Here is a 27,977-nt window from a genome sequence, read left to right on the forward strand (position 1 = left end):
TCTGCCCCTCCCCCACTTTCTCTCTCTCTCTCTCTCTCTCTCTCTCAAAAAAAAAAAAAAAACAAACTTTAAATAAGTAAATAAATAAATAAATAAATGGCTTTAAAATACCTAACATATAAAGTTAGAAAACAATAAGGGTGCCTGGGTGGCTCAGTCAGTTAAGCCTCCAACTCCTGATTTTGGCTCAGGTCACAATTTCACAGTCCATGAGTTTGAGCCTTGCATCAGGCTCTGTACTGACAGTGAGAAGCCTGCTTGGGAGTCTCTCTCTTCTCTCTGTCCTTCCTCTGCTCATGCGCGTGCTCACTCTCTCTCTCTCTCTCTTTTTTTTAAATATATAATGGGAAAAGATATCACCCACAATAAACATAACCAAAATTTGTGAAAACCAAACTCAGTATGTTTCCAGACATCCTGGAGTAGAAGAGCTGAATGAATGGAGACATATACCACACCCCTGGCTAGGAATTCAACATTGTGAAAATGATAGTTCTCCCCGTATTAGCCTGTGTGTTTAATTTCAATTCAAATACCAACAGCACCTCTAATGGAAATTGACAAACTGATCGTAAAGTTCACATGGAAGATAAACTGTAGATTAGGCAGTATTTTTTTTAAAAAAGGGGGAGCTTTTGCTACCATTTCACAAAACATAACATAAAGCTATTTGAAACAGTACAGCACTACCCTAGGGACAAACAGATCACTGGGAAAATAACAGAGGTTTCAAAAACATACCATGAATAGATTAAGACTTCCTTATTGTGAATGCAGATTTTCAAATCAGCAGGGAAAAGACAGACTCTACAAGAAATAGTATCAATGGAACTGGCTCTCCAGTTGGAAACAGAGTCAGATCCCCACCTCACACCACACATAAACAGAAATTTCAAATGGATTACAGAGTTATACACACAAAAAAATAAATTTATCAAAATAATAGGAGAAATATGGGAAGACAGCTCTTATAATCTAGAGATGGAGACGGCCACCTTCAGCTAGGTGCAAAATCCATAAAGAAGTAAAGACTGACGGATTTGACTCCATAATAATTTTAAAGGTCTTTATGGAAAAATTCCATAATTCCATCTACTCCACATATTTCCAGGAGACAAGACAATATTTGTAAAATAACTGAGCAGGGCTCAGTATTCAAAAAAGACAAACCCTTTCATAAAAGAAAAGCAACCCAATCTTAAAAATAGGCCAAGTATATGAGTAGAGGATTTACTAGAGAAAAAGTATATCTTTTATGAGCAAACACATGCAAAGATATTTTTCCAATCAAGAAAATCCAAATTAAAACAGCAATGATACAGGCACCTGGGTGGCTCAGTTGGCTGAGTGTCCAACTTCGGTTCATGATCTCACAGCTTGTGAGTTCAAGCCCCACGCCGGGCTCTGTGCTGACAGTGCAGAGCCTGGAGCCTGCTTCGGATTCTGTGTCTCCCTCTCTCTCTCTCTACCCCTGCCCCACTCATGCCATGTCTCTCTCTGTCACTCAAAAGTAAATAAACTTTTTAAGAATTTTTTTAAATAAAAAAGGCAGCAATGATACAACTTTCTATCATTGGATGGGCACCTTTTTAGAAGGTTAATAATATCCATTTTTGGCAAGAGGGGAAATATTCACCCTCCTGTACTGTAGATATGAATGTAAACAGGCTCAGCTTTGGGGAGGAATACATCTGGTAGTACTCATCCAAAATTATTAAATTTGTGTTTCCTTTGATGACCATCCCCCCCTCAGCCCCTCGGGAAGACAGCTGCAGAAATGTTTCAGAGCGTACCATCCCCCACCCCCACCACGCACACGCACACGCACACGCACACGCAGGAGGGTTTTAATGGCAGCACCACCATCATGCTGACAAGTCAGGACAGCCTAAAATTTGGTGCTGGTTAAATAACGTATGTCACACCCGCGCAGAACCCAGGCAGGAATGTAAAATTATGAATAGCCCTAGGTATTGACATAGAAAGTGTTTTAAGGTGTGTAATTTTTTAGTGTAGGCTATTAATAACACATATATAAGATCTCATTTATTTTTTAAAAATAATAAAGACATTTTATTGAAGGATGCCAGCAGAAATTACTCCTGGGAAAGGCAGCGGCATGGGTGGCTGAGAGGGGGGGATTCTTTATATGTATTTCTGAACACTTTCAGTAAATCACAAGAATGTATTCAGATATTACTTGTAATCTTTAAAGAAAATTTTAAAAGCAAAAAAACATGAAACCCTAACCCTAACCTTAATCCTAAATTTTTATAATCAGTTTTTAGTGCCATTTTTAAAAAAAGAAAGCAAGCTATATTTGGAGCACTTTATGTGGGTCCTTCCTACTGTCAGCCTACAGGGCATGCTTCGGCTGCCCCCTTCCAGCCGGCCCACTTTACAGATGAGGAAACAGATGAGGCCTGAGGCCCAGGCCCTTTCCCTATGGCCCTGGACTAGTGATATAGCAAAAACCATCAGCCTCCACTCTGGGGAGTCTGCTGGCAGAATGAATTCTAGGAGGCCCTGCCCTCCCACCCACCCTAACCTCCCAGGGTCGCCCAGAAAAAAAGAACAGAGCCAGCTCACATTTGCACAAATTTAATCCCGGCTATCCTGGTCCCCAATTCCAGAGCTCTTCTAGGCCACACGTCCCTTTTCCTGGTCACCCAAGGCCTAGTCATCCACCGCATCCCTCCCCATGGGGAGGCCAAAGCAGGGCCCCATCCTCCCGGGGGCCACTCTCCCCACCTTGACTCTTGTTGAATACCGACACAGGAACTGGGTCTGACCTTGACCTGGAACCTGGACCCATAAAGCACAGGCAAAGCAGGGAGAAGAGAGAAGAGAGATCAGGGGCCCATCTGGGGCTGCAGCAGCCAGAACAGGAGTAGAAGCCAGGCAGAGGTCTGGGGGCCTGAGAGAGCCCCATTACTTATTTGCTGCTTGATCCATTTGCTGTATTTGGTGACACGGGTGTACACGCCAGGATTCTGCGCTTTGGCACAAGCCTTCTCCCAGGACAACACCCCAGCCAGAATCCACTTGCCCTCGACTTCACAAGCCAACGGACCCCCAGAATCCCCCTAAGGCAAAGAGAGAGGAACAATGGAAGCCCTGGGCCCCGTGGGGACCCAGGACCCCAGAGGACCCAGAATGCCCACCCTGAGTTCTGTCTGGAAGATTCTTTCGCTCCTTGAGGTCCTCACTACATGGGGCCCTCCTCCTTCAGCTCCTCAGTTGTGGACCGATCCCAGGGTTATCAGGCAAAGGCAAAGTCACAGGGGATGGGAGCAGAGCATCGCCTGGTGATGCTGACAGACAGGGAAAAGCCCAGCAAGCCCCTCCCCAGGAACTTCCCCTGCCCCCACCCTGGGAGTCACTGCCGAGAGAAGCGCTGCCAGAACCGCCCAGAAACTCACAGAGCACAAGTTTTCTCCATAATTGGTGGCACAGATCACGTTCCCCAGGACAAGGGGGACAAGGTGGGGGATGAGGGACTTCTTGCGGTAAATCCGGTTGCACCTCTTGTTGTCCATGATAAACACCTCAGCTTCCCGCAGCTCTGGGGTCAGCGTGGAGTTGGCTGTGGAGGAGCCCAGTGGGGTGAGAAAGAACTTCTCACTCCACTCAGCCCTGGCCTCTCCCCAGTGTCCTATCACCTCCATTTCTGACACTCGGCCAAGCCACATCCCTTCACACCCCCGTGCCCGCCTTCACCTGCCTGTCTCCCTCCAGCGCGGACCATGTCTGGCAAGCCCCTCACCCTCTGAGGCTTTCAGGATCCCTCTCTGTGGGCAGCAGCTGCTTCTGAACCGAGCAGGCCACAATCCAAGTTTCAATGCAACCACTTACAGCTGGAGACCCCAGCCCCATACTGCTTCTCTCCGGCCTCTGAGCTTGGCACCGGCTGTGCCCTCTGTCACCTGATTAACAGTCGCTCCTCCTTCAGGCTTCTCAGACGCTCCTCCCAGATCCCTCCCGGCTGGATCTCGAGATCACCTGACCAAGTCTCGGCCTCCTTCCTTGCCAGCCTGCGCCCCCACCCCCACACTCAGGATGCCCCGCAGGTAGGGCTCGTGTTCCCAACGCAAGGGGGCTGGGGTGCGCCAGACGCTCGAGGCTCGTCAGGTGAATGAATGAGTGAGTGAGTACATTTATGATTCCCTGACTCCGAGCTTCTGTAAGACACAAAAGATCGTGCCCAGCGCAGGCGTCGCTAGACCTGCGTTAGTGCCCACAGCAGCAAGCCCAGTGGTGTAAACCGTGAGGACCGTCCTAACACATCCAAACAACTGCCCAGAGGTGGCAGCCACAAGCTTCCTGAGAGGCACCGGGAAAGGGTCTAGCAGCCGAGGCCCCAGAAGGAAGGCAGCACGCCCTCTGTGGTTCCACACCCCACCCTCAGCCCATCGTGCTCACCTGAGAAGCGCTGTTTCACCTGGCCCCAGCCAGTCTCCCAGCACTGCGTCCCAACCTTCAGGTTGTAGCCGGCCTCTGGGAGGCAGATGGGCTGCACGTACTTGCCGAAGATAGCCGGGGTCCGAAGCTGGAGAAGGGCAATATCGCCCATGATGAAGGTCCGGCCCCAGTACTTGGGGTGCATGATGATGTCCTTCACGGGGATCGAGACGCCCTTCGGGAAGTCCACGGGCTTCAGCTTGGGGGTGCCGAGAATCACGGAGTACTCTTTGGTGCTACGGGAGACACACGGCCTCGGCCAGTCGACGTCAGGTTTCCAAACAACGCAGTACTCCTACCTCCGCCGAAGACCCTCTCCCTCAGCAGAAGCCCTGCCCGGTGTGCTCTGCTCTTTCCATCTCGCTAATCCAGCCTGGAGGCCGTCAGGGCCAGGGATGCTGCTGCCTCCTCATCCCCTGTTCAAGTTGATTCAAGCTGGCCTCATCTATGTATGGTGTATGCAAGCGTGCAAGTGTTGCTATACGTGTATGTTCTTGTGTGCATGGGGGGGGGGAGGTGTCTGAGGACTGGGGGGGGGGGGGGTGGGCAGGGGAGTGTATGCTGGGTTTTCCTGTCACCTTGCTCAGGATGCAGTCACGGCTGCTTTGGGCTCCTGCCTCAACTCAGCCCCTGGCGCCCTGTGAGACCTTGAGCAGGGCTCTTCCCCATTCCGGATATCCCTTCCTACTCCCCCTTCACCTCCCAACTCCCACATTGTTTCACAGAGGAAATGAGGAGGATGGGCTGGGCCCATGGCAGCCCTGGGTCCCCAGGCCGTGGACACAGGGGCCACACTCACCCTTGGATGCAGTGGGCAGCAGTCACCACCCAGCTGAGATCAATGAGGGCCCCTCCACATATGTGTTCATTTTCCAGCCGGAGGCTCACCTCCCAGGGCCAATGTCGGGTCATGTCCAAATCTTCCGACCACCAGGGTCTGCCACAAACTTCAGGAACAAGTGTGCCGGGGAGACACGGTGACCACATATTGGAGAATGAGGATACCCGAGACCGAGATGCCCCCCCCACCCCAGGACAATTTGCACCAAGCTGTAAATTCAGGGTCTTGTTCTCATTTCAAAGATGGGGAGACAGGGTGAGAGAAAGGCACTGCGCTAGACAAAAAAATGACAATGATAGAGATAAAAGGCTTCAAGCCAGAGACATAAAGACATCACAGGAGAGAGAGAGATACTGAGACAACAGGGAGAGATTAGCTGGGAACCTCAAAACAAGAGAGAAGCACAGAAAATGCCCCAGGACAAGAAATACATTCTCTTGGATCTGGGAGAAGTCCCGAGGCCATGTTCCTAAAAGGCCATAAGCTTGCTGTATCTCTCAGATGCCAAAGGCCTCTGCCCCCACACTACTCACAGCTAAGAAAAGCTCCTGCCTTCTGTGTCAGAAATCTGTACACAGGCCATTCAAGAAAGAGCCTCCACATGGAGCCCACGGAGCCCCCACCCACAGCTTACACGGCCTCAGTTTACACGTCCTTCCAACAATCAAGTTGTACGACTGTATGAGTGAACACAGACGCAAAAATTATAAATAAAATATTACTCAACGCTGTATTTTGAAAAAATGCCCCACAATCATGTAGTGATTGTCTCGGGAGTGCAAGGGTGGTCCCACAATGGAAGAGCCCTTAGTGTATTCTCCACATAAACAGTTCTTCTTCTCTCAAGAGAAAGATCCCATGCTTTTCTCAGTAGACACAGAAAAAGACATTTGAAAAACTCAACACATACTAATGACTAAAAAAAAAAAAAAAAAACCCAAAAACCACCTGTTACTTAGCAAGGTAGGAACGGAAAGGAAATCCTTAACAAAAGTTACATGCCACAAACCTATAGCAAACACCATATAACGTTAAGGAACACACAAAATGACACTATACTGTCAGAAGCCAGGAATGATGGTACTTTGTGGGCAGAGGGCAGGAGAATCACCGAGAGAGTAGAAGGGAGCTTTTGGCTCCTGGCATTGTTCTACTTTCTGACCAAGGCAGTGATTACACAGATGTATTCTCTACGGGATAATTTCTTATGCTGGACACTTAGAATTTGTGTATTTTTGTGTACGCAGGTAATACTTCAACAACTGACTTTCGAAATCAACGACACTTCTCTACTCCAGCACAATCCACTAGAAATTATATTCGAAACAAGATACATTCTCAATAACAAAAAAATCACAGGCACTGAGGAATTAACCTATCCAGCACTACGTAAGATTTCTGTGGTGATACACTTTAGACTCTAATAAAGGACACTGAAAATGATCAGCATAAACAGGGAGCCAGCCCTTGTTTTTACATAAACAACTGGACATTTCAGATGTCATTCTTCCCAAAGTTAATCTAGAAAGTCATTTTCCAAGTTAGAATTTTAGGAAACTTTACACTCTACAACTGACATAGAAAAACAAAGGTCCATGAATAGCTCGGTCTCTGAGAGAGTGGAACATAAAGGGACACTTGTCCTAGCAGATATCTAGACACACACCAAAACCATAATAACAAAAACAGTGTGGTATTGACAAGGACTGACAGATGGAAGCAATGGAAAAGAACAGAGAGCCTGAGGTTGTTCTGGGAACATAGGAATTTAATGTAAATAAAGGAGCCACCACCATCGGTGGGTGGAAGATGCATGTTGAGTAGACGGTGCTGGGAAAACTGACTCACTATAAAGAAAATAAGAAAAACAAAACTGGATTCTTTCCTACCAGCACTCGAAGACCTAGAAAGTGAAAATGTAAAGTTAATGATGAACTGTGTGACATGGGGCAGGAAAGGGCTCCTTAAACAAAAACTTCAAAACACAGTCCACAGGGGCGCCTGGGGGGCTCAGTCAGTTAAGCATCCGACTTTGGCTCAGGTCATGATCTCATGGTTCGTAGGTTTGAGCCCCACGTCGGGCTCTCTGCTGTCAGTGCAGAGCCGGCTTCAGATTCTCTGTCTCCCTTCTCTCTCTGCCTCTCCCTGGCTCGCACTCTCTCTCTCTCTCTCTCTCTCAAAAATAAATCAACATTTTTTTAAAATCCATAAAGCATCAAACTGATTACTTTGATTAATCAAGTTAATGACAGGCTGGGAGGCAATATTTGCAATTATCTAAAATCGGCACCAGACTTTCATTAGGAACATACAGGGAACTCTAGGAAATCAATAAGAAAAAAAGAACAACAGACAACAGGCCAAGGATAAGGGCGATTTATTAGAAGAAGAAACTCGAGAGGCCAAAAGCACATTGAGGCATGCTGAAACTCCTTAATAATGAGAAAAATGTCAATTAAATCAAGAAGCCATTTTTCATCTGTTAGATGGGCGAAAACAGATTAAAAGCTGCATCTAGTAGGTCTGTTCACAAATGGCCGATAGGAATGCAGAGGGCTGACCAAATGAGATTACGGACGATAGATAAAAGTATGGTATCCATGTAAATGTGTGAAGTTGATAAGTGGTTGATAAGTAATAAGTTGATAAGTTGATACTACGGCTACGTAAAGGAATATTCTTAGAAAATACACACCTACGTATTTAGAGACAAGGAGTCATGGTGTATGTTACCCTCAACTGATTCTGAAAAAATGACGCGTGTGTTCCTTGACCTATCTGTATTCGCACAGTGTTCCATAAGTTGGAGGAAACAGAAAGGGATCTAGAGAAACACCATTTAACGTAAGTTAAAAATACATGCACACAAAACCACAACGTGTATTTTGACGAGACTACGCACAAGCAGGGATATGCACTGGACATACAGGAAAGGCTGGAAGGACGGGGAGGGGAGGATGGCAGTGGGGCATGGACAGAAGCAGGAAGAGGTAACTTAACTGAACAATTCGTAACAAATCAGGGAGGACCCGTGACCACAGAAGGCCTTGAACAGCAGGAGCAACCCACCATCCCCGCCATCCCTGCCGTCTAAGGAAAAAGGCCCTTCGGAAAGCAGACAGGTCAGACTAAATTCCAGGTTCCCACGCACCCAGAAACACTATCTGTGTGACCCTCTTCAGAACACACCCTCCCAGGAGCTGAGGTTTTCCTGGCGCAGGGGCTCACCCTCCCCACCTGGTATGGAATTGTTTTCTTTATAACCTGGAGGAGAAAAGGGGGAACAGAAACAAAGGAAGAGGTCATGAATCGGTTAATTTGTTCATTCGCCAAATATTCCCTCCCCTCTCATTCCATTCCCAGCCTGGAGCCCGAGGCCAGGGAGGGGACAGAGCGTATCCAACAGATACAGGCTGTATGTGCCCTCTAGGAACACCCTGTCCAGCAGGGGAGACAGGAGTAAACACACACAGTCGCCTGTGTGCGATCAATGCAGGGACCAGGTCACAGGTGTCAGGGGAGCCCAGAAGAAGTGGTGGACAAGGACGCTTCTGAGAAGAAGGGTGACTGTGCCAGGCCTTAAAGATGAAAAGAAGGTAAAACAGAAAAGTGACAATGACATTCCGTGCGAAAGAAACACCACGGTGTGTGCCAGAGCCTCCAGAGGATAAAGGACAAGGCTCTAGGATGACAAGAAATGATGCCATGGAGGAAAGTCGGGGTCAGTCACGGAGGCGGGGAGGCTCAGAAGCCAGGCCGAGAAGCAAAGAGACCCTCTGGGAGGAGGGAGGAAGGGTGACATGGTCAGGCTTCTAGTGTGAAGAGGAAGTAGGAAGATGACCGACCAGGCAGTGAGATCCCACCAGAGGCTCCGCAGGACACAGGCAAGAAAAGAGGTGGTCTAAATGAGGAAGTGGCAGTGAGAACACGCATGGAGAGCTGGATGTGGGGTGCTGGCAGATGGCTAGGTCTTGGGTAACCCTCACTTTCGGATTTTAGGGAACAATGCCTCCTAGCCGCCGAGCTGAGGAGAAGAGAATAAGAGAACCCAGTTTGTAGTCAGATGAGAGCCTCAGCTTTGGACCCCAAGGAGTTGGGAGCAAGGGAGTTACCCTGAGGCAGAGAAGAATCAGGAGTTATGGCTGGAGAAACCAAGGGACTGGAAAAAGTGAAAACGGAGGAAGTGGTAGAAAAGTCAGGGACAAGGACAGAGGCATGGCCGGAATGGCTACGGATTACGGGAGAAGCGAGGAAGCAGTGAAGGCAGCACCAAGTGGAAACTGTTACTTGGAGAAACCTGGCAGTGAGGGGAAGGCGCGGGGAGAGGCAGCTCGGCAGACAGGGAGGGAGAGGTTGGAGACCTCCAAGAAAATGACCGAGCAGCGCAGCGCGGGTCCAGAGCAGGGTCAGCATCCTGACCTTGAACAGGAGGTTTATCTCTGATTGATAAAGAAAGTTGGGGGGGGCTGAATAGTGGGGTTCGGAGGGGCCTCTGCGGGCTGGAGGCACTCAAGGAGGACAGCACCTGGGGGCCTGCGTCTTCGGAGGACAAGAGGGGCGCCAACGGGAGGAGTGGGCCGGGGGCAGAAGAGGGGGACGTTGCATCCCAGTTTCAGCGCACGGAGACCACGCGCCTCTGGCCTGCAGCGCCTGCGCAGCGGCCTGGGGTCGGGGAGGCCAGACCACGCCCGGGAGGGCGGCTCGGTCTCGGCCACCAGGCCCGCGCGGACTGGGGAGGAAGTGGCTGCGCATCGGGAGAGAGGAAATGCAGGGGGTCCTCTGCCCTGCAGGTCCCCAGGAGGCGGCAGGGCGGGTGGCACCTGAGGGAGGCCAGGGCGGCAGGAGTCTGGCGCCACCCTGAGGGGTGGCGGTGGAGGGCGGGTGACCATGGGGAGGCGGGGTCCACAGAGTCCCAGGTAGCCAAAGAGGGGGCCAGGCCGAGAGGCCGCCCTCAAGGGGGGGGGGGTGCTGGGAGGGGCAGAGCGGGGACTGGGGAGGGGGAGGTGGCAGAGGACACACGGAACACAGCCGCGGAGGAGGCGCGGCCTCACCCGAGTTCAGCAGCGGCAGCAGCAGCAGCAGCAGCAGGAGGAGGCGGCAGCTCAAGCCCTGGGGCCCCGAGGCTCCAGCGCAGCTGAGCGGCGGCGAGGCGGCCATGAGGCCCGGGAGGTGCCACCTGCAGGCCCAGGCACGCGGCGCCGCGAGTCCCGACACGTGAGGGCGCCCCCAGCACGTGACGGGGGTCCGGTCATGTGATGGGGCCCCCAGCACGTGACAACGCGCCACGCCTTCCCCAACGCCCACGGGCGCGTTTCCGGCATCTGCGCTGGTACACCTCGTGCCTCTTCCTGGAAAATGACCTCGGAGCCCCTGATCTGTGATTGCCCCCCGGGTGGCCAAGCCCATGAAAACACTCCCAATTGCTTTAAGCTGGTGACAGCGTGCCCCCCCAGTCTGGGTAGTGAAGGCCCGCCCGAATTCCCAGGACCTGTGAGGCCACCTGGTCGCCCAGCCTCTGACCGCACCCTTGGTCCCCTCCCCGGGCTCGGTGCATTCGAAAGGCTGACAATTTATATTGATTTGAGAGTCTGAAAAGATACAGAAAGCACAAGAAAAGAACATTAAGGCTAGGCAACCCGGGAAGGTGGCATTTGAGCCGGACCTATGACTGGAACAAGGACTCTTGGGGAAGTCGTGAGAAGGAAATACATGCCTCCTCTTCCACAGACCACCAAGGGGATGGTCTTGAAAGAGATGATGGCGTATACCAGGCCTTGGGCCTTCACAGAGCATTTTTCCAGAAGGATCTGGTCTCTGCATCCGCTGGGTGTGACAGAGATTGGGACCTGACCACCAAGATTCCACCTTCTCTTGTCTAGTTGGGGGATGGGGGGAGGGGTCCAGCTCCGGGGACCACATTCCCCTGCCTGGTATCTAAGGGGGTCCATATAATGAGTTCCCATGACTAGCAGGTGAGTAGAAGTGATGTGTGTCACTTACATGTCAAGGCAGTCAAGAGGAGGCTGCCTTCTCTCCTCCTGTTAATGACAGCAGCGTTCTCCAGAGCAGCAGAGGCAGTGCTTGGAACTTGTTAGAGATGTGGTTCTCAGGCCCCACCCCACACCTACAGGACTACAAACTCTAGGAGTGGAACCAGCGATCTGCATTTTAACAAGCTCTCCGGGGAAATCTGATGCAGTTAAAGCATGAACCACAGGGCTGAGTGGAGCCTTACGATGGGGGAAAAGATGCCTGCTGACCAAGAACACTTGATTAAGATGTTTTAGGAAGAAGAAGTTGGGGCGCCTGGGTGGCGCAGTCGGTTAAGCGTCCGACTTCAGCCAGGTCACGATCTCGCGGTCCGTGAGTTCGAGCCCCGCGTCGGGCTCTGGGCTGATGGCTCAGAGCCTGGAGCCGGTTTCTGATTCTGTGTCTCCCCCTCTCTCTCTGCCCCTCCCCCATTCATGCTCTGTCTCTCTCTGTCCCAAAAATAAATAAATGTTGAAAAAAAAATTAAAAAAAAAAGGAAGAAGTTAAATTTATTGGGTTAGCCCATTTATATTCAGTGGCTTCTTAAAGCTGATGGTTCAATACTTATTAATAAGCTCGGTCCCAACCCCAACCTTCCTCCCACAACATATAGGATTGACACGGACTGCCCTCTGAGCCCACTGATGTATGGGATCTAAAACATTGACCCCTGGAACGACAGGGGACAGGAGACTGGGAGGAGTTGATCAGAAGCCAGACACAGACAGAGAGATGCTGGGACACCGGACCAGAGAATAAGGGTAATGAACCAGTGCCTCCCACACCGAATCTCCCTTGCCTTCCTCCCTCTGAGAGTACAAATGCTTGTTAATAAAATGGGCAGTGATAGCAGCAAGTGGAAGAAGCAGAAGAGAAGGAATATTTCTCATGCCCTAACTTCATTCTTGCTTCCAGTTTTGGTCTCTTGTGATCCTCTCTTCTGAGCTCCAGGGGCTGTTAAATTAAGCTACAAAGCTCCAGGCAAACATACTGAGTCCGGGGAGCAGGACCCAGCGAGCTAAAACCATGCAGAGGACTCCCACCCGAGCAGGTGGGGACTTACGGCTCCCTCAAGGGCTCCATGAAAACCACGAATAGTTTCTTTGACACATGGGAAACTAGTTTCTCTACAGAGTATGTCATAGGCAACCCCACAACGTTCAGGAGACTGGAACTTCAGAACAAATAAGAATGCACTGCAAATGTTTATTCATTGACATCTAAGATCTCCACAGTCTCCGCACGACTTGGGGTGAGCCTGGACGTGGCCACTGGGTACTCAAGAAAGGGGGCCCCATCGCGGGGCTGCCCCAGCAGGATCCAGGTGGATCCGCACTGGGTAGGGGGGAACTTGGCCCAGTCCCAGACACCTGGGTCGGAGGTGGAACCCCCAGGCCTCAGACCTCAGCAGGGCCCTGGTGACACCGCCTGGCTCTCTCTGCACGATCACCAAGCTCACTGTCAGGTGAAAGCCTGAGACCACAGCCACGTCGAATGCTGTCTCACTGCTCATGAGGTCTCTTCTTTGGAAGAGGCTCTCCAAGGCGTCAGGGAAGCACCGGGCTCCAGCTGGCAGGTCGGCTGGCTCTCAGGCTGGGATGCCTGTACTCCCTCCTTCCCGGCAGGCAGAGCACAGCCAAGGTGTGGGTGTGGCCGAGGCAGGTGACTGGGGCATCAGGCTGGGACACTTTCAGGGCTCCGGGCTTACTGCCACTCTCTACTGGGTAGCTCTCTACCGGGTCAGTGGATCCCAACCAGCATTGGAGGAAAGGGCAATGAGGAGGAGGGGGAGGTTGGAGGACAGGCCCAGTGTGAAGAGTCAGAAACAGGAGGGGAGTGGGCAGGGGTGATCATGGGGCCACCAGGATGCCCAGGGGCAGCACCAGGCACAGAAGTATGAAAGAGCCTGCTGAGTCCCAAGAGCAAGCCTGACTCAAGTGATCAATGACCCAGTCCCTATAGAAACTAACTTCTGTATAAACCGCAGGAAAATTTCTGCGACCACAGCCAATGCCCCAGCTCACAATTCCCACCTGGACCCATATTTCATTAAATTCACAGACCAGGGGGCCTCCAGAATCTCCCTGGAGAAAGAGAAAAAAACAAAACAAAACAAAACAAAACACAGGGATGGAAGAGAATCAACATCAGAACTGGCTTAAGATTACACTGCAGGGCCCGGGGAGATGGGCACGCATGGGGCTTCCCCACGACCTCCCCTGAGCCTGCACCAGCCCATGGCTTCTGGGAACATTTGAGAGTCGAAAGCTAAGTGAAACGTTTAACATCCTCTAGAAATCCTCCTCCTTCCCAGGTGCTCAGGGATGTACAGCCAGTAGGCCCCAGTACAGCAACAGTGCTGGTAATATATTGAATTCTCTTTGAATACCCCTGTTCCTCAACTGACCCTGAGCACCCCCATGATCCTCTCCAAGCCTCCCATGACCCAGCCACCAAAGGGGCATCTCCTGGCCCAGCCTCCGGAGTCCTCCTCCAGCTCTAAGGTTGGTGTCTATTCTAATTGCTCGGTCCTGGGCCTCAAAGGATGTGAAATATTTTGAGTATCGACCCTGCGTGAGGGTCTAACCTGAAATTCCCTGACCTTAAACCCATATATCCAACACCATGCATGCATCACTTCCCTGTGTCCAGACAGTCTCAGACATCCCGTATACCCCCCACCTCACCCAGAGCACCGCACGTCCTTCCCAGATCTGCTCTGGTGGCCCCGCACCAACCAACTCAGACAGAAACAGACAGCCCTCCTAACCTCTCCCTCGTCCCCTCCCTCAACGGCACTCAGTCACCCAGAGCTCATGATTCAACGTCAGACACACCTTCTTCACCCCCTCATCCTCCCACGTCCCGCTCGGGACTCAGCACCATCGCCTAGATGATGGAAACAAACGTCTAGCCCACAGTCCTGCCCAGACGGCGTCTAGAAGCTCGGACCAGCACCCCAGGCCACACGTACTCTGACTCCAACCCTCTTCTCTGGCCACATTTGCCACCTCATTTGGTCCAGACCTGGAAAACATTCCCTAAACGTGACACGTTCCCTGGGACCTCTGAGCTGCTCCACATGCTGATCCCTCTCCCTACAATGCTGTTCTCTTTCCAAGAAACCCAAACACTCATCCTCTAGGAGTCCTGCAAGCACCCACGGGGGAACCTGGAGCTGACATCTTTGGACCTCACCTCATCTGTATAATTGGTACGATGTCTATGCCGCGGGGTTATGATGTGGGTTCACAGAGCTAGTGGGGGTCAGTGCCCACAGTGGCTCACACCGTAAGTGCCACAGAGGAGGAACTCAATTAAAGGGACTTCTGTTATTAGCGTTACCTGCCCCAGCTTCCCCACACCGTGGCAGTGCCCCCAGGCCAGCAAGGACTGCTCCCCTTTGATGGAACAGGCCAGGCCAGCTCAGGGGAGCCACGAGGGAGGAGGAGGCTGTGCCGCTTGCGAATGAGGAAACTGGGAGGGGACGTGCTCACTGCAGGGGCCACAGTGGAGCCATGAACTGACCTTACAGATACGCTTCTTCTCTGCTCGATAGGCACAGATCATCCCTTTTCTCACCATGCTGCGAAACGTTCCTAACTGTGTCTGCAATATCCAGTTGCATTTCTTGTGGTGAAGAATGTGTCGCTCTGTCTCCTGAAGAAGAACTGGCATCGGTGCTAAAACTATGAGGAGACAAGTCAGGGTCTGCATGAGAGGAGAGAGCCCCCCAAACCCGCTCTGGCTCTGGCTCAGGGCGCTCACACTCAGTGCCTCCTCAGAGGACGTTGGGGCAGTAGGTACTGTCCCATGGCCACAGCAGGTACTTTCCCGGAGGAACAGCTCGTCCCCCTAGAGTTGAAATCCGTGCTGGAGAGAACCCATCATCTCTGGTACCCGGGCCCCGGAGCCTCCAGGTGCTAACATTCCAACCCATTCTTAACGCAGTTCGGATACTACCCCGGCAGTATGTCCTCCTGGGAAAGAACCAGCCTCCCTGTCCCTCCCTCTAGCTTGTGGGCCACCCCCAGGGCACCAGGGTGCCCCCTCAGCTCCCCCCCACCCCATCAGTCTCACCTCCTTCTTCCAGTCGGCCCCAGCCAGTCACCCAGCACTCCGTCCCAGTTTCTGCTTGGAAAGACTTCTCAGGGAGGCACACAGGCTGGATGTAGGAGGAGTAATTCACAGCAAAGGCCAGCAGAGCGAGGGCAATGTCGTGTCTCAAAGTTGTATCATCACAAAAGCGGTGGCAAACGATGTCTTCAACTGGAACCACGAGTGTAGTTTTGGAATTAGGACATAACGATTTGTCTCCCAGCCGTACTGTATACTCCTCATGGCTGTGGGAAGATGCCCTTCGCGTCGATCCCCTCCCACGCCTTCCAGGTTCTTCCCAGCCTGGCCCTTGTCTCCTAAGCCAGCCGTCAGGCACCGGCCTGCCTGCAAACCACACCCGGGCCCCAGACCCTAACCGCTGTCTCCAGTGGTTCTCCAAAGGAGGTCCCAACACTACCAGAGCAGCGCGTGGGAACTTGGTGGAAAGGTTAATTCCCAGGGCCTCATTCCAGGCTGAATAAAAAGTAGGGGGCTGGGACTTCCTTTCCAGCCGAGGAAGAGGAAGCTCAGGGAGGGGGACAAGACTGGCTCCAGGTCACAGAGCCTGACCAGGGGCCCCAAGCGCGGGGCCCGGACACTCACCCAGTGACGCAGTAGGCAGCGGTCAGCACCCACCGGCTGGCAATGAGGGAGCCTCCGCATACGTGTTTGTTACTGATCTGCAGGCTCGCCTGCCAGGGCCACTTCCTTCTGGGGGCCGGCATTCCCCCTCATAGACCTGTGGCCGCATCCTGGTTGGCTCACTAAAGAGAAGGGACTGGATGGGGCACCCGGGTGGCTCAGTTGGTTAAGGTGTCCAACTTCAGCTCAGGTCATGATCTCACAGTTTGTGGGTTCGAGCTCCACATCGGGCTCTGTGCTGACAGCTCAGAGCCTGGAGCCTGCTTGGGATTCTGTGTCTCCTCCTCTCTCTGCCCCTCCCCCACTCATGCGCGCGCGTGCGTGTGTGTGTGTGTGTGTGTGCACACGCGCGCGCGCGCGCGCTCTCTCTCTCTCTCTCTCTCTCCCCCCAAAATAAATAAACATTAAAAAGAGAGAGAGAGAGAGAAAGTACCGGAGGTGCAGCCGTTGTCCCCTACCACCCCCTCCGGATGCCCCCGGGGGCAGAGCCAGGTTTCCTCTCAAACCCTCCAAGATAGACTGAGACCCCGCGGTCTACCCACCCAAGCAGCATTCCCTTCTGGCCTCCCAGGCAGGCCTGTGCCGACCCGTACAGAAGCAGTACCTTGAGGAGAGAACGTTTGGGATCCAGTGGTCTAGGTGGACTCTGAGGCCTCTCCCACTGTGAGTGTTGGAGGCCCAGGGGTTGCAGTGGATACTGTCATCGAGGATTCCAGGAGCCCTGGAGGCGACGGCGTCTCTGGGCTTCCTGAGGTCAACGCAGGACCCTGGCTAGGGCGGTAATCCTTACCTGGGGAAGACCAGTGACACAGGAGCTGGGCTGAGCGCACCCCTAGCCTACCCTTGCCCCCTTTGTCTACTCTTTCCCAACCCCCCACCCCCGCACCCTCACCACGACCCCTCCCCGCCAGCAGCCCAGCCCCCTCCCCGCCCGCTCGCTGCCTGCCGCCGATCGGCCCCACCGAGCAGAGGCTGGAGGAGCAGGAGGCAGAGCTGGAGGCCCAGGAAGCCCCCGCGGGACGCCATGAGCTCGCTGGTGCCCGCAGCCCTGTCGCGCGCCCCCTCGCGGCGGCCCGCGGCCCTGCCCTCGCGTTGGCCGGACCCGGGTCCCCCCCTCTAGAAAATGATCCTCCTATTTAAAAGGAAATCATGATGTTGGTGATGATGTGGTGAAAAGGGAACCCTCTTGCACTGTTGGTGGGAATGCAAACTGGTGCAGCCCCTCTGGAAACAGTATGGAGGTTCCTCAAAAAGTTAAAAACAGAATTAGCCTAGGACCCAGCAATTGCACTATTAGGTATTTACCCAAAGGATACAAAAATGCAGATTTGAAGGGGTATATGCACCCAATGTTTATGTCAGTATTACCAACAATAGCCAAACTATGGAAAGAGCCCAAATGTCCATCAACTGGTGAAAGGATAAAGAAAATATGGGGTGTGTGTGTGTGTGTGTGTGTGTGTGTATAATATGTATATAATATACATATATATGTATATATACACACACAATGCACAATGGAGTATTACTCAGTGATTAAAAAGAAAGAAATCTTGCCATTTGCAACGACGTAGATGGAGCTAGAGTGTATTATGCTAAGCAAAATAAGTCAGTCAGAGAAAGACAGATACCATATGATTTCACTCATATATGGAACTTAAGAAACAAAGCAGATGAACATAGGGGAAGGGGAAAAAAGAGAGAGAGAGAAGCAAACCATAAGAGACTCTTAACTATAGAGAACAAACTGAGGGTTGATGGAGGGGGGTGGGTGGGGGATGGGCGAGATGGGTGACGGGCATTAAGGGGGGCACTTGTAATGAGCACTAGGTGTTATACGTAAGTGATGAATCACTAAATTCTACTCCTGAAACCAATTTTACCATATATGTTAGCTAACTCAAATTTAAATAAAAACTTGAAACTTAAAAAAAAGGAAATCATGACAGAAGTAATGACAATTTAAAGATCACTGCCGATGAAAGCACTACATACGAAATCACGTATGAGCCAGCTATAGTTCTAGAAAGTAATGTATCGCTTTGACCATATTATAAAACAAAGAGGACTGATAACCAAGGAGCTAAATATGCAACTCAGAAACTGAAAATGATCAATGGAGTAAAAATCAAAGACAGGATTTGGGAGAAAGAAAGGAAAAACCGGGAAATAACAGCAGAAGTCAATAGAGACAAAATTATGAAGATGAACACAATCAGAATTGTGTTCTCTGAAAAGCTTAAGAAGAGACATTCTAGTAAGACCGAATAAGATAAAAGAATGAAAAATACGGAATAAAGGAAAGTAACTTAAAGATATGACAGACAGGGGCACCTGGATGGCTCAGCCGGTTAAGCATCTGACTCATGGTTTTGGCTCAGGTCATGATCTCGTGGTTCACGAGTTCGAGCCCTGCATCCCTCTCCTGCTCGCTCTGTCTCTCTCTCTCTCAAAATAAAGAAACTTTAAAAAAGATATGACAGATATTTATTTTAATTATAGAAGAATATTAGTAAACACATGTGCTCACTTGTCCTTCTGGCCGAGACAGACTAATAGGGATTGCCCTTCCCATGTAAACAACAACCAAATATGGGCAAAAAGTATGGAACAGCAGTTTTTAAGACACTGGACAGCAGGCCACAAAGGGTAGGACTGATGGATGGAAAGTAAATGGGGTGAGTCCTATGATGACCAATGCTTGCAGCCTTGAGAGAGTTTCCAGGCTGTAGCTCAGAAAAGGGGAACCCCTCAGGGGAGCAAGTGAAGCTGGGGGCCAGGGGACCCCCAGGCAGCTACGCACTGAGGCAGGGGAGGGGAGAGAACTCTGGAGATCTGCAGAGTTCCTCGCTTGAGTATTCCCTGGTGTACTGAGCAGGGCTTGTGGGGGGGGGGGGGGGAAGGGAGGGGCTACCTGTGGCCGGAGAAATAACCACTTGAAAGGATCAGAAGTAACAATGGCTGGTGTTCGCATGGGGACAGAAATAGTGCCTGTTTCCATCAGCCACACTGGAAAAACCCAGGACTCACAGACCACTGGATAGCATATTCAAGAAGGTCTTGCCTCAACAACAGGAAATACTAGTTCCTAGACTGATGTTACAGTCCTAACAATTTTTTTTTTTTTTTTTGAGAGAGAGAGAGGGCACAAGTGAGCAAGGGGCAGAGACAGAAGGAAAGAATCCCATAAGGGGCAGAGAGAGAGAGAGAGAGATGCAGGGCTCAAGCTCACCCGAAGTGGGACTCGAACTCACGAACTATGAGATCATGACCTGAGCTTAAGTCATATGCTTAACCAACTGAGCCACCCAGGCACTGTCTGTCTAACAAATCTTTAAAGCAAGCCCCGAAAATATCAATTTCCAAGTAATTTTACTGCATCCCAAATAAAGCTCAAGAATATTTCTAGGAGGGACGCCTGGGTGGCTCAGTCAATTGGGCATCTGACTCTTGCTTTCGGCTCAGGTCATGATCTCATGGTTCATAGGATCGAGCTCCTCGTCTGGCTCCTCTGTACTGACAGAGTGGAGCCTGCTTGAGAGTCTTGCTCTCGCTCTGCCCCTCCCCTGCTCACTCACTCTCTCTCTCTCTCTCTCTCTCAAAAATTAAAAATGTTTAAAATAAACAAAAATAAAAATAAACAGAACAATGTGGGCTGTGCCCTAATACATGTGTCATTGCACTCCCAAAAGGAAGGTGCTGGACAGCAGAGACAAAAATATTTAAAGAAACACTGGGCAAACATTTTCCACATTTAATAGAAACTATTACCCTAGAGATCCAAGAAGCTCAATGAACACCAAAGAAACAAGAATGAAACTGGACAGGGGCGCCTGTGTGGCTCAGTCAGTTAAGCATCTGACTCTTGATTTCGGCTCAGGTCATGCTCTCACGGTGCATGAGATCGAGCCCCAAGTCAGGCTCTGCACTGACAGCACAGAGCCTGCTTTGGGGATTCACTCTTCCTCTCTCTCTGCCTCTCCCCCCGCTCATTCTTTCTCTCAAAATGAACTAAATTTAAAAAAAAAAAATTTTTTTTAAACCCAGAACAAAACTAGACAGAAGTACGACTTAATCAAATGGCTCAAAACCAGTGATAATATTAAGTAAAAGGAACAAAGGGAGGGGTGACACACATCATCAGAAATAACGCAAGGATGAGGTCGAGACGGCTGGATGCCTTCTAGTTTCAGCTCCTAGTGTACATACCTGTCCTGTTCCCAATCTGTCAAGCGCCACATTTTTTCTTTCAATTTTGTGTTATTTCGCTGGTGATTTTGCTGTTTAAAATGACATATCGCTTAGGGCTGCCGACGGTTGCTAAGGACTCCACGCTGTGAGGCGCAGGCAGAGAAAACAGATGTTAGGTAAGCTTCTTGGAGGCATGATTTCCACTTCTGTTGGCCATGAGTTCGATGATAACAAATCAATGGAGTATATTAAATAAGATGCCTTCAACCAGAAACAATCAGAAAATAAAGTTATATATTGACCACCTGATAAAAATGTTGTGAAACGAGGTTCCCAGGAATCTGCTCCTGTATGTCTCTGAGAAGTTGTTCGGTATTTGCTAATTCATGGCTGCTTCACAGAACGTAAAAACCGCACACACACACACACACACACACACACAAACACAAAAGCAAAACGGTTATTTTTAGCAACTGGGTTTGGGGGTGGTTGGTCACACAGCCACAGAGGACTGAAACACTTCTTGCAACTCAGACTGTCCCGTCTCAGCCAGGCCACGTGTGTCGGATGGGGCTCCCCTGAGACAGAAGTGAAAGCGAGGGTCTGTTGAGGGGCACTCTTGGGAGATAAAGCTCTAAGGGAGCAAGGGAGGCAGAACTGGGCAAGGGGAGGAGCTGAGCTATGATACCCAGCTGAGGTTTCAGCTGATCCTACAAGAAGCCCTTCTAAGTTGTCCCCAAGTGAGGCAAAAAGTCTGGGCCTTTCCAGGGGCACCTGGGTGGCTCAGTTGGTTAAGCATCTGATTTCAGCTTAGGTCATGATCTCGTGACCCGGGAGTTTGAGCGCCACATCAGGCTCTGTGCTGACAGTTCAGAGCCCGGAGCCTGCTTCAGATTCTGTGTCTCCCTCTCTCTCTGCCCCTCCCCTGCTCATGCTCTGTCTCTCTCTCAAAAATAAACATTAAAAAATTAAAAAAAGAAAAGAAGTCTGGGCCTTTCTGTCCCCACATGTCAGTCATCCGGCACGGGCTGCACCGTGAAAGGATGTAATCTTGAGTGGGTCCATCCCTCCAGCTGAGTGCAGCTTCAGTGAGGGGCGCAGACGTGAGTCAGTATTTTCAGGAGCCGGGGAATGATGTGCTTTCTCTGCAAGTGGGATTTAGCGGGAACCCCACATGTCCCTACAAGGCACCTCTTCTGGTTGGCTCCTGAGCCCTTTTGACAGCATTCTGATTGTTTGGATAGCTTCCTATCTGGTGTGATATGACATTTTTATCTCCCCCTACACATTTCCTGCTCCACACCTGGAGATTTTTCACACCTGGTCTCAGTGGGAAACTGTATTTCAACACTGCAATCTGAGCACTGGGAACATTCATTGCTCTATATCACTTGCTTCTTATGACTGGAAACCCCAGCGTTTTTTGCTTTGTTTCTTTTCTCTTTAAAGTTTAATATTTTGGGGAGAACTTGCCTGCACGTCAACCTCCTCCTTCGCCTGTGTCATTGGTCCCTTTCAAAGGGTGGTTCGGTCCGGCCACCACGCCCCTGACCTAAGGGTCTTCCTACCGTCCAGCTCTTCCCTCCTACCTGCGGTGCCCATCTTATCTGTCGCCTCAGCCCCATGCCTGCCCCACAAAACGTATTCTGCAAATATTGGTTGGACAGAATGGCTATCACTTGGAGTTGATGTCCTGCTGCCTGGGAGCCAGAGTTTCATCCTCAGGAAACCAGGCCACTTGACTGAATTCTTGTCTCTGTCCCTGCCCCCAGTAGGAAACACATTCTAATATCACATGCTACAGGACACCCCATCTGGACCACAAAGTTCCCAGAGCTTGGGGACTCTTCCTACAGCCAGGGCTGTGACCCCTGCCTGTCACTCATTTACCAAGTATTTCCTGAAGTCTTGCTCTGTTCCAAGCCTAGAACTGGAGGGTGGAAGGTAGAGAATGAGTGGGCAGAGTCCCCTGACCTTGGGGACCTAAACGTCCCCCAGTGGAAGCAAGAGTAAGGAACGGACACGAGACCACCAGGAGCCTAGAAGAAAGCACATTTCACAACCCGGGGGGAGTGCACAGGGGAGGTTCTGGGGAGGACTGAATGTTTGAGCTGGGTCTTAACCACAGAGGAGGAAGAGAGAAGGAAACGAAGCCCGAGCGATGTGCCCCGCAGGGAACATCACAGGAAAGGACAAGTTGGCTTGAAGGAAAGCTGTAAGTCAGAGTGGGATGTAGCAGGACTCGGAGCCCCAGGTCTGCCCGCGTGTGCATGTCCGTGAAAGGACAGTAGTAGCATTAACGGAGTTTAGCTGGAACCAGCTGGGGTTTGCAAAGCAGTGTCCCACCCTGGCCTCCCTCCAGCAGCAGGGGGGACTATCACAGACTGCCCGCTGAGGTCCATGGTAACTGGGAGCTCTAGCACTGGCCGCGGAAGGAACGGTGGGCAAGAGACAGAGGCTGGGGGGTGATCAGCAGCCAGTCCAGAGGACTACGGGACACTTGGTCTGGTGATTGGGTAAAGAAGCCGTACACACACATACACACACACACACACACACACACACACACACACACAGCCAGGCCCTCCCACCCACCCTCCCCTTGTGGGAACTCAGCTCTTTGGGCTCAAAGTGTCTTGACACCCAGCCCCTGGTGTCTCCTCAAGGCATGCCTGGTATGGGGCAGCACGGAGAGGTACGAGGGTGTGTGAGTGTGTCCAGCTCCAATCTCCGTTCTCTTGCTCCCCCTGCTTCTGACCCAACACTTCCGGCCAGAGATGCTGATGGCTGTAATAGGAGGGCATTGATGAGACTTAGATCAAGGTAGGCGAATTCCTCACCTCTGGATCTTCTAGACCCCATGCACTGCTTTCCAAGCTACACTGGAAACTAGTTCTCTACAGAGCATGTCGTAGGCAACCCCACAACATTCAGGAGACCGGAACTTCAGAACAAATAAGAACGCACCGCAAATGTTTATTCATTGACATCTAAGATCTCCACAGTCTCCGCACGACTTGGGGTGAGCCTGGACGTGGCCACTGGGTACTCAAGAAAGGGGGCCCCATCGTGGGGCTGCCCCAGCAGGATCCAGGTGGATCCGCACTGGGTAGGGGGGAACTTTGCCCAGTCCCAGACACCTGGGTTGGAGGTGGAACCCCCAGGCCTCAGACCTCAGCAGGGCCCTGGTGACACCGCCTGGCTCTCTCTGCACGATCACCAAGCTCACTGTCAGGTGAAAGCCTGAGACCACAGCCACGTCGAATGCTGTCTCACTGCTCATGAGGTCTCTTCTTTGGAAGAGGCTCTCCAAGGCGTCAGGGAAGCACCGGGCTCCAGCTGGCAGGTCGGCTGCCTCCTTCCCAGCAGGCAGAGCACAGCCAAGGTGTGGGTGTGGCCGAGGCAGGTGACTGGGGCATCAGGCTGGGACACTTTCAGGGCTCCGGGCTTACTGCCACTCTCTACTGGGTAGCTCTCTATGGGGTCAGTGGATCCCAACCAGCATTGGAGGAAAGGGCAATGAAGAGGAGGGGCCTCGTGTGAGAGTCAGAAACAGGAGGGGAGTGGGCAGGGGTGATCACGGGGCCACCAGGATGCCCAGGGGCAGCACCACGCACAGAAGTATGAAGAAGTCTGCTGAGTCCCAACAGCAAGCCTGACTCAAGTGATCAATGACCCAGTCCTTGTAGAAACTAACTTCTGTATAAACTCCGGGAAAATTTCTGCGACCACAGCCAAAGCCCCAGCTCACAATCCCCACCTGGACCCATGTTTCATTAAATTCACAGGCCATGGGGCCCCCAGAATCTCCCTGGAGAAAGAGGAGAAAAAAAAAAAAAACACAGGGATGAAACAAATCAGTATCAGAACTGGCTGATTACACTGCCAGGCCTGGGGAGACAGGCACGCGTGGGGTTTCCCTGGGCTTCCACCAGCCCTAGGTTTCTGGGGATATCAGATCAGAGAGTTGAAAACGTGAGCAAACAAAATGCGTATACACACTCAAAAAATCGTGTATAAAGAACGGAATATAAGCCAAGGAAATGGACACACTCTGAGGTAATCATAACGAGTGAAGCCTTCACCCAAGTATTGCCTGTCACATTAGAAGGGGTTCAAAACACGTGACTGGCATTACTGGTATTTTCTGCCTGAATCGCCCGTCCTCTCCCAGCTCCCTGCAGGCAGCGCAGGTCCTACTGAAGGATCCAGTCGGGCCAGCCTGGCCTTGGCAGTGTGTCCCCTGGAACCCCCTTGACTTGAACGAAGGGTGACCGGAGGGGCTGGTGGATAACACGGGCCCCACTGCCCGTGAAAGAGGAAACTGTGGCGGAACAAGATGCTAAGATAGCGAGGGCCCGTGAACTGACCTGGCAGGTGTCCTTTCCTCGGGAACTGTAACCACAGACAGCCCCTTTTTTCACTAAGTCACTACCACTTTCCATCTGTTCCTTGAGTGCCCTATTGCACTCCTCGTAACGTACAACGTTTAGCTTGGCCTCCTGAAGTTGTTCCGGAGCATCTTCGGGTTTATCTGTAGAGAAGATTTAGGAGTTGGTGGATCTGCCTAGCAGACCAAAACCGGAGCCCCGGGTGTCCATTCTTGGTCTCCATACGGTATGTTCACATACAGACACCCCCCGCGGCAGTGAATACTGTCCCCATTTGACACTGGAGGAAAGGAGGCCCAAAGTGGACGTGGGGAGGGGAGGAGGGGAGAATCAAAACGAAGACAGGAGGGGCGCCTGGGTGGCTCAGTCGGTTGAGCGGCCGACTTCGGCTCAGGTCATGATCTCACGGTCCGTGAGTTCGAGCCCCGCGTCGGGCCCTATGCTAACAGGTCAGAGCCTGGAGCCTGCTTCAGAGTCTGTGTCTCCCTCTCTCTCTGCCTCTCCCCTGCTCACACTCTGTCTCTCTCTCAAAAATAAACGTTAAAAACAATTTTTTTTTCTAATGGAGATAGGAGGAGGAAGAACAGATCAGGAGAGAAAGAGGCCTTACCAGCCATGAGAAATCAAAACCAAATGTCTGTCACTCAGGATGCTTAGTAAGAGCGGCAGTTGTCCCGTGCATCAGCGAAGTGACTTTCCTTTGGAGCAGGACCATAAACTCTTGGACAGGTAGTGCCCCAAAGGTACTGAATCCAAACTCTCCCCAGGGACAGGAGGCCCTACCAGCCTCACCAGGAGTTAGTTCTCACGTCTCTTTTCACTCACAGGAAGCCCTCCATCCACCATCACCCAAGCTGGCTTGGGACAGCTCCCATTAGCAGACAGATCAACACCCCCTGGGCTAAAGTCCACCCCAGAGAGAGTCCACCTTGCTTGTCACCCAAGACCCCAGGTCCTGAGATTCTAATCGAAATCTGTAACACCATCAATCGCTCCCTACCAGCATTCTGCGGCCTCCTCCCTTACCCTCTTGCTAGAAAATGGCCTCCCCGCCTCCCCCTTTAGCTCGTAGGCCAACCACGGGGCACCAGGCAGCCTCTTGCCTGGCCTGAGCTTAGAGTCTTGCTCCAGTCTCACCTGTTTCTTTTCGTTTTCCCCATCCAGTCACCCAGCACTCCATACCAGCTTCCACCATGAACATCTTTTCAGGGAGGCACACGGGCTGGATGTGAGAGGAAAAATTCACAGGGAACTCCAGCAGGATGAGGGCAATGTCATTCTCAATGCTTCCAACAGGATTGTAATATTTGTGAATAACGATGTCCCGGACCGGCACCTGGATGGCCATCCTGGAGGTATGGTTCACGTGGACGTCTCCCATCTTCACGGTGTACTCCACGTGGCTGCAGAGAGATCCCAGAGGGTCGACACCCCCCTTCCGCATCTTCTGGGCCTTCCCAGCCTGGCCCTATCTCCATCAAACCACTTCCCTCCCTCCAAACCGGGTCCCATCCCCGGACCCGTGACCAATCCATCCAGTGGTGCTCCAAGGCGGGTTCGCTGGTGATGCATCAGCATCACCTGGGAACTTGTTAGAGATGCGGATTCTCAGATGGCATTTCTGATCTACTGCATCAGAGACACTGGTGGGGGGGGGGGGGGGGGGGGAGTGGGGACAGGCAATCTGTGTTTTAACAAGCTCTGCAGGTGTTTCCATGCTCGTTAAAGCGTGAGACCACTAATCTGGCCAAATTGGTTTCCTACACTCCACTCTTCTTAAGTATTCCCCCTTGCCGGTCTTTGCCCAGACACTGCCTCTCAGCTGGCATCTTGCCCCTTTCTTGCCACTTGGCTTGAAGACTAATCGGCACAAGCTTTGAACCTGATTTGGGGTCTTGCCTTTTCAGGCTACCAAGGGCCCTGCCATCACTTACCTCTGCCTGCAGTCTGAAGAGCAGGGACTATGACCCCCTTCTTCAGATAAGGAAGAGGAAGCTCAGGGAGGGGGACAAGACGGGCTACAGGTCACAGGGCCTGCTGAACAGGAGCCTAAGCCCAGAACCCCAGACACTCACCCAAGTATGCAGTGGGCAGCGGTCAGCACCCACCGGCTGGCAATGAGGGAGCCTCCGCACGTGTGTTTATCCTTGATCTGCAGGCTCACCTGCCAGGGCCACTTCCTCTCTGGGGCGGGTATTCCACCAACTATCCTCATAGACCTGTGGCCACATCCTGGAGCAGGTCAAGGAAGGGAGGGGACTGAAAGTAAAGCCATGACAGCCCCACCAGCAGAGCCGGATAATCCTCAGAAGTCTCAGAACCCTCAAAGCAAGGTCATGTCCCCTCAGAACCCCCCCCCCCCCCCCCCCCCCCACCCCCGAGCAGCTCTGTATCCCCCCAAGACAATGGCCATGTCCCCTCCGAGCTCAAGGGCAGGGTTGGGACCACTCAGAGCCTCTCCTCCCCTGGGAAAAACCATCTTCGCGTGAGACCCTCCCCTAGAGCAGAGTCCCATCCCCCTGGGCCCAGGCCAGTTCTCCGCGGCAGGGCCTGGCCCGAAACATCACCTGCAGGAAACAGCGACCTTGCCGCTGGCTGAGGAATGGCCGCAGCCCTGTAGGAACCAGGGTCAACTGGGGTGACCGCCGCCATCTGTGGGGAAGTGGCAGCCTCTTGGGGCACGGGGGTCGCAGAAGATCCTGCAACCCTCGACACGCTCTCGCGGCGGTCCTCGCGGCCGCCCCCGGAGGGGGATGGGGAGGGTGGGGACGGCGCCGACCCGCCCTGCGCCCCACCGAGCGGCGGCTGGAAGAGCAGGAGCCAGAGCAAGAGGCCGAGGGAGCCACCACCCGGGGACGCCATGGGCCCGCCGGCGCCGCGCCTCTCGCAGCGCCCCCTCGCGGCGGCTGGCGGCCCTGCCCTCGCGTTGGCGGGAAACCGCGTTCCGCGGAGATCAGGGTCCCGCCGCGCCCGCTGGGTGGCCTGACGGGTGGCGCAGGCCGCGGAGTCGTGACTCGGGGAGGCTTTTCGTCCCGACTTTGCGAGCCTCCCGGGCACTTGGGGCCCGGGCCTTGGGCCCGCCACAGGGTGCCACCGCTGACCCCGCAGCCACGCACCTGCAGCCCCGCGCCCGGCGTGCAGCGCGCCTCGCCGCTCCTCCTCCCCCGCGGGTTCACGGTCAAGATCAGGACTGCTCAGCGGATACGGACACGCTGCCCTCAACGGCACCCACCACCGCCTTAGAGATGGCAGTGCCACCTTTTAAAAATCAACCTCCACCTAGGGGCGCCTGGGTGGCTCAGTCGGCTGGGCGTCCGACTCCG

The 27,977-nt window shown here is 52.4% G+C and overlaps 3 protein-coding genes across 6 annotated transcripts; all 3 read right to left on the reverse strand.

The window, feature by feature from the left end:
* Window positions 1–2,585: 2,585 nt before the first annotated feature.
* LOC121011117 (putative serine protease 45) lies at window positions 2,586–10,507 on the reverse strand. 2 transcript variants are annotated; one of them, XM_040445142.1, is made up of 6 exons: window positions 10,354–10,507; window positions 8,492–8,566; window positions 5,261–5,408; window positions 4,423–4,697; window positions 3,423–3,586; window positions 2,586–3,086 (listed from the first exon to the last, which is right to left on the reverse strand). In XM_040445142.1, exons 1-6 carry the CDS (start codon window positions 10,457–10,459, stop codon window positions 2,853–2,855), a joined length of 1,002 nt encoding a protein of 333 aa, XP_040301076.1. In that variant the 5' UTR covers window positions 10,460–10,507; the 3' UTR covers window positions 2,586–2,852. The 2 variants fall into 2 exon arrangements, with proteins under 2 accessions (XP_040301076.1, XP_040301077.1); XM_040445143.1 differs by having other exon boundaries at window positions 8,540–8,566; window positions 10,354–10,505.
* A 2,437-nt stretch (window positions 10,508–12,944) lies between these two features.
* Window positions 12,945–17,098, reverse strand: LOC121011285 (serine protease 44-like). The gene is made up of 5 exons (XM_040445558.1): window positions 17,035–17,098; window positions 16,034–16,160; window positions 15,413–15,675; window positions 14,861–15,021; window positions 12,945–13,416 (listed from the first exon to the last, which is right to left on the reverse strand). Exons 1-5 carry the CDS (start codon window positions 17,096–17,098, stop codon window positions 13,183–13,185), a joined length of 849 nt encoding a protein of 282 aa, XP_040301492.1. The 3' UTR covers window positions 12,945–13,182.
* Window positions 16,088–27,975, reverse strand: LOC121011118 (serine protease 44-like). 3 transcript variants are annotated; one of them, XR_005781500.1, is made up of 7 exons: window positions 27,222–27,975; window positions 26,730–26,886; window positions 25,792–26,057; window positions 24,634–24,797; window positions 20,282–20,406; window positions 16,677–16,862; window positions 16,088–16,194 (listed from the first exon to the last, which is right to left on the reverse strand). XR_005781500.1 is itself a non-coding variant. In XM_040445146.1 (5 exons), exons 1-5 carry the CDS (start codon window positions 27,514–27,516, stop codon window positions 20,374–20,376), a joined length of 915 nt encoding a protein of 304 aa, XP_040301080.1. In that variant the 5' UTR covers window positions 27,517–27,975; the 3' UTR covers window positions 20,044–20,373. The 3 variants fall into 3 exon arrangements, 2 of the variants coding, with proteins under 2 accessions (XP_040301080.1, XP_040301079.1); XM_040445146.1 differs by lacking the exons at window positions 16,088–16,194; window positions 16,677–16,862 and having other exon boundaries at window positions 20,044–20,406; XM_040445145.1 differs by lacking the exons at window positions 16,088–16,194; window positions 16,677–16,862; window positions 20,282–20,406 and adding an exon at window positions 23,414–24,074 and having other exon boundaries at window positions 27,222–27,974.
* Window positions 27,976–27,977: the final 2 nt, after the last annotated feature.

The sequence above is a fragment of the Herpailurus yagouaroundi genome, unplaced genomic scaffold (genome assembly GCF_014898765.1).
Source record: "Herpailurus yagouaroundi ecotype Mexico unplaced genomic scaffold, PumYag 193, whole genome shotgun sequence".
NCBI lineage: Eukaryota > Metazoa > Chordata > Mammalia > Carnivora > Felidae > Herpailurus > Herpailurus yagouaroundi.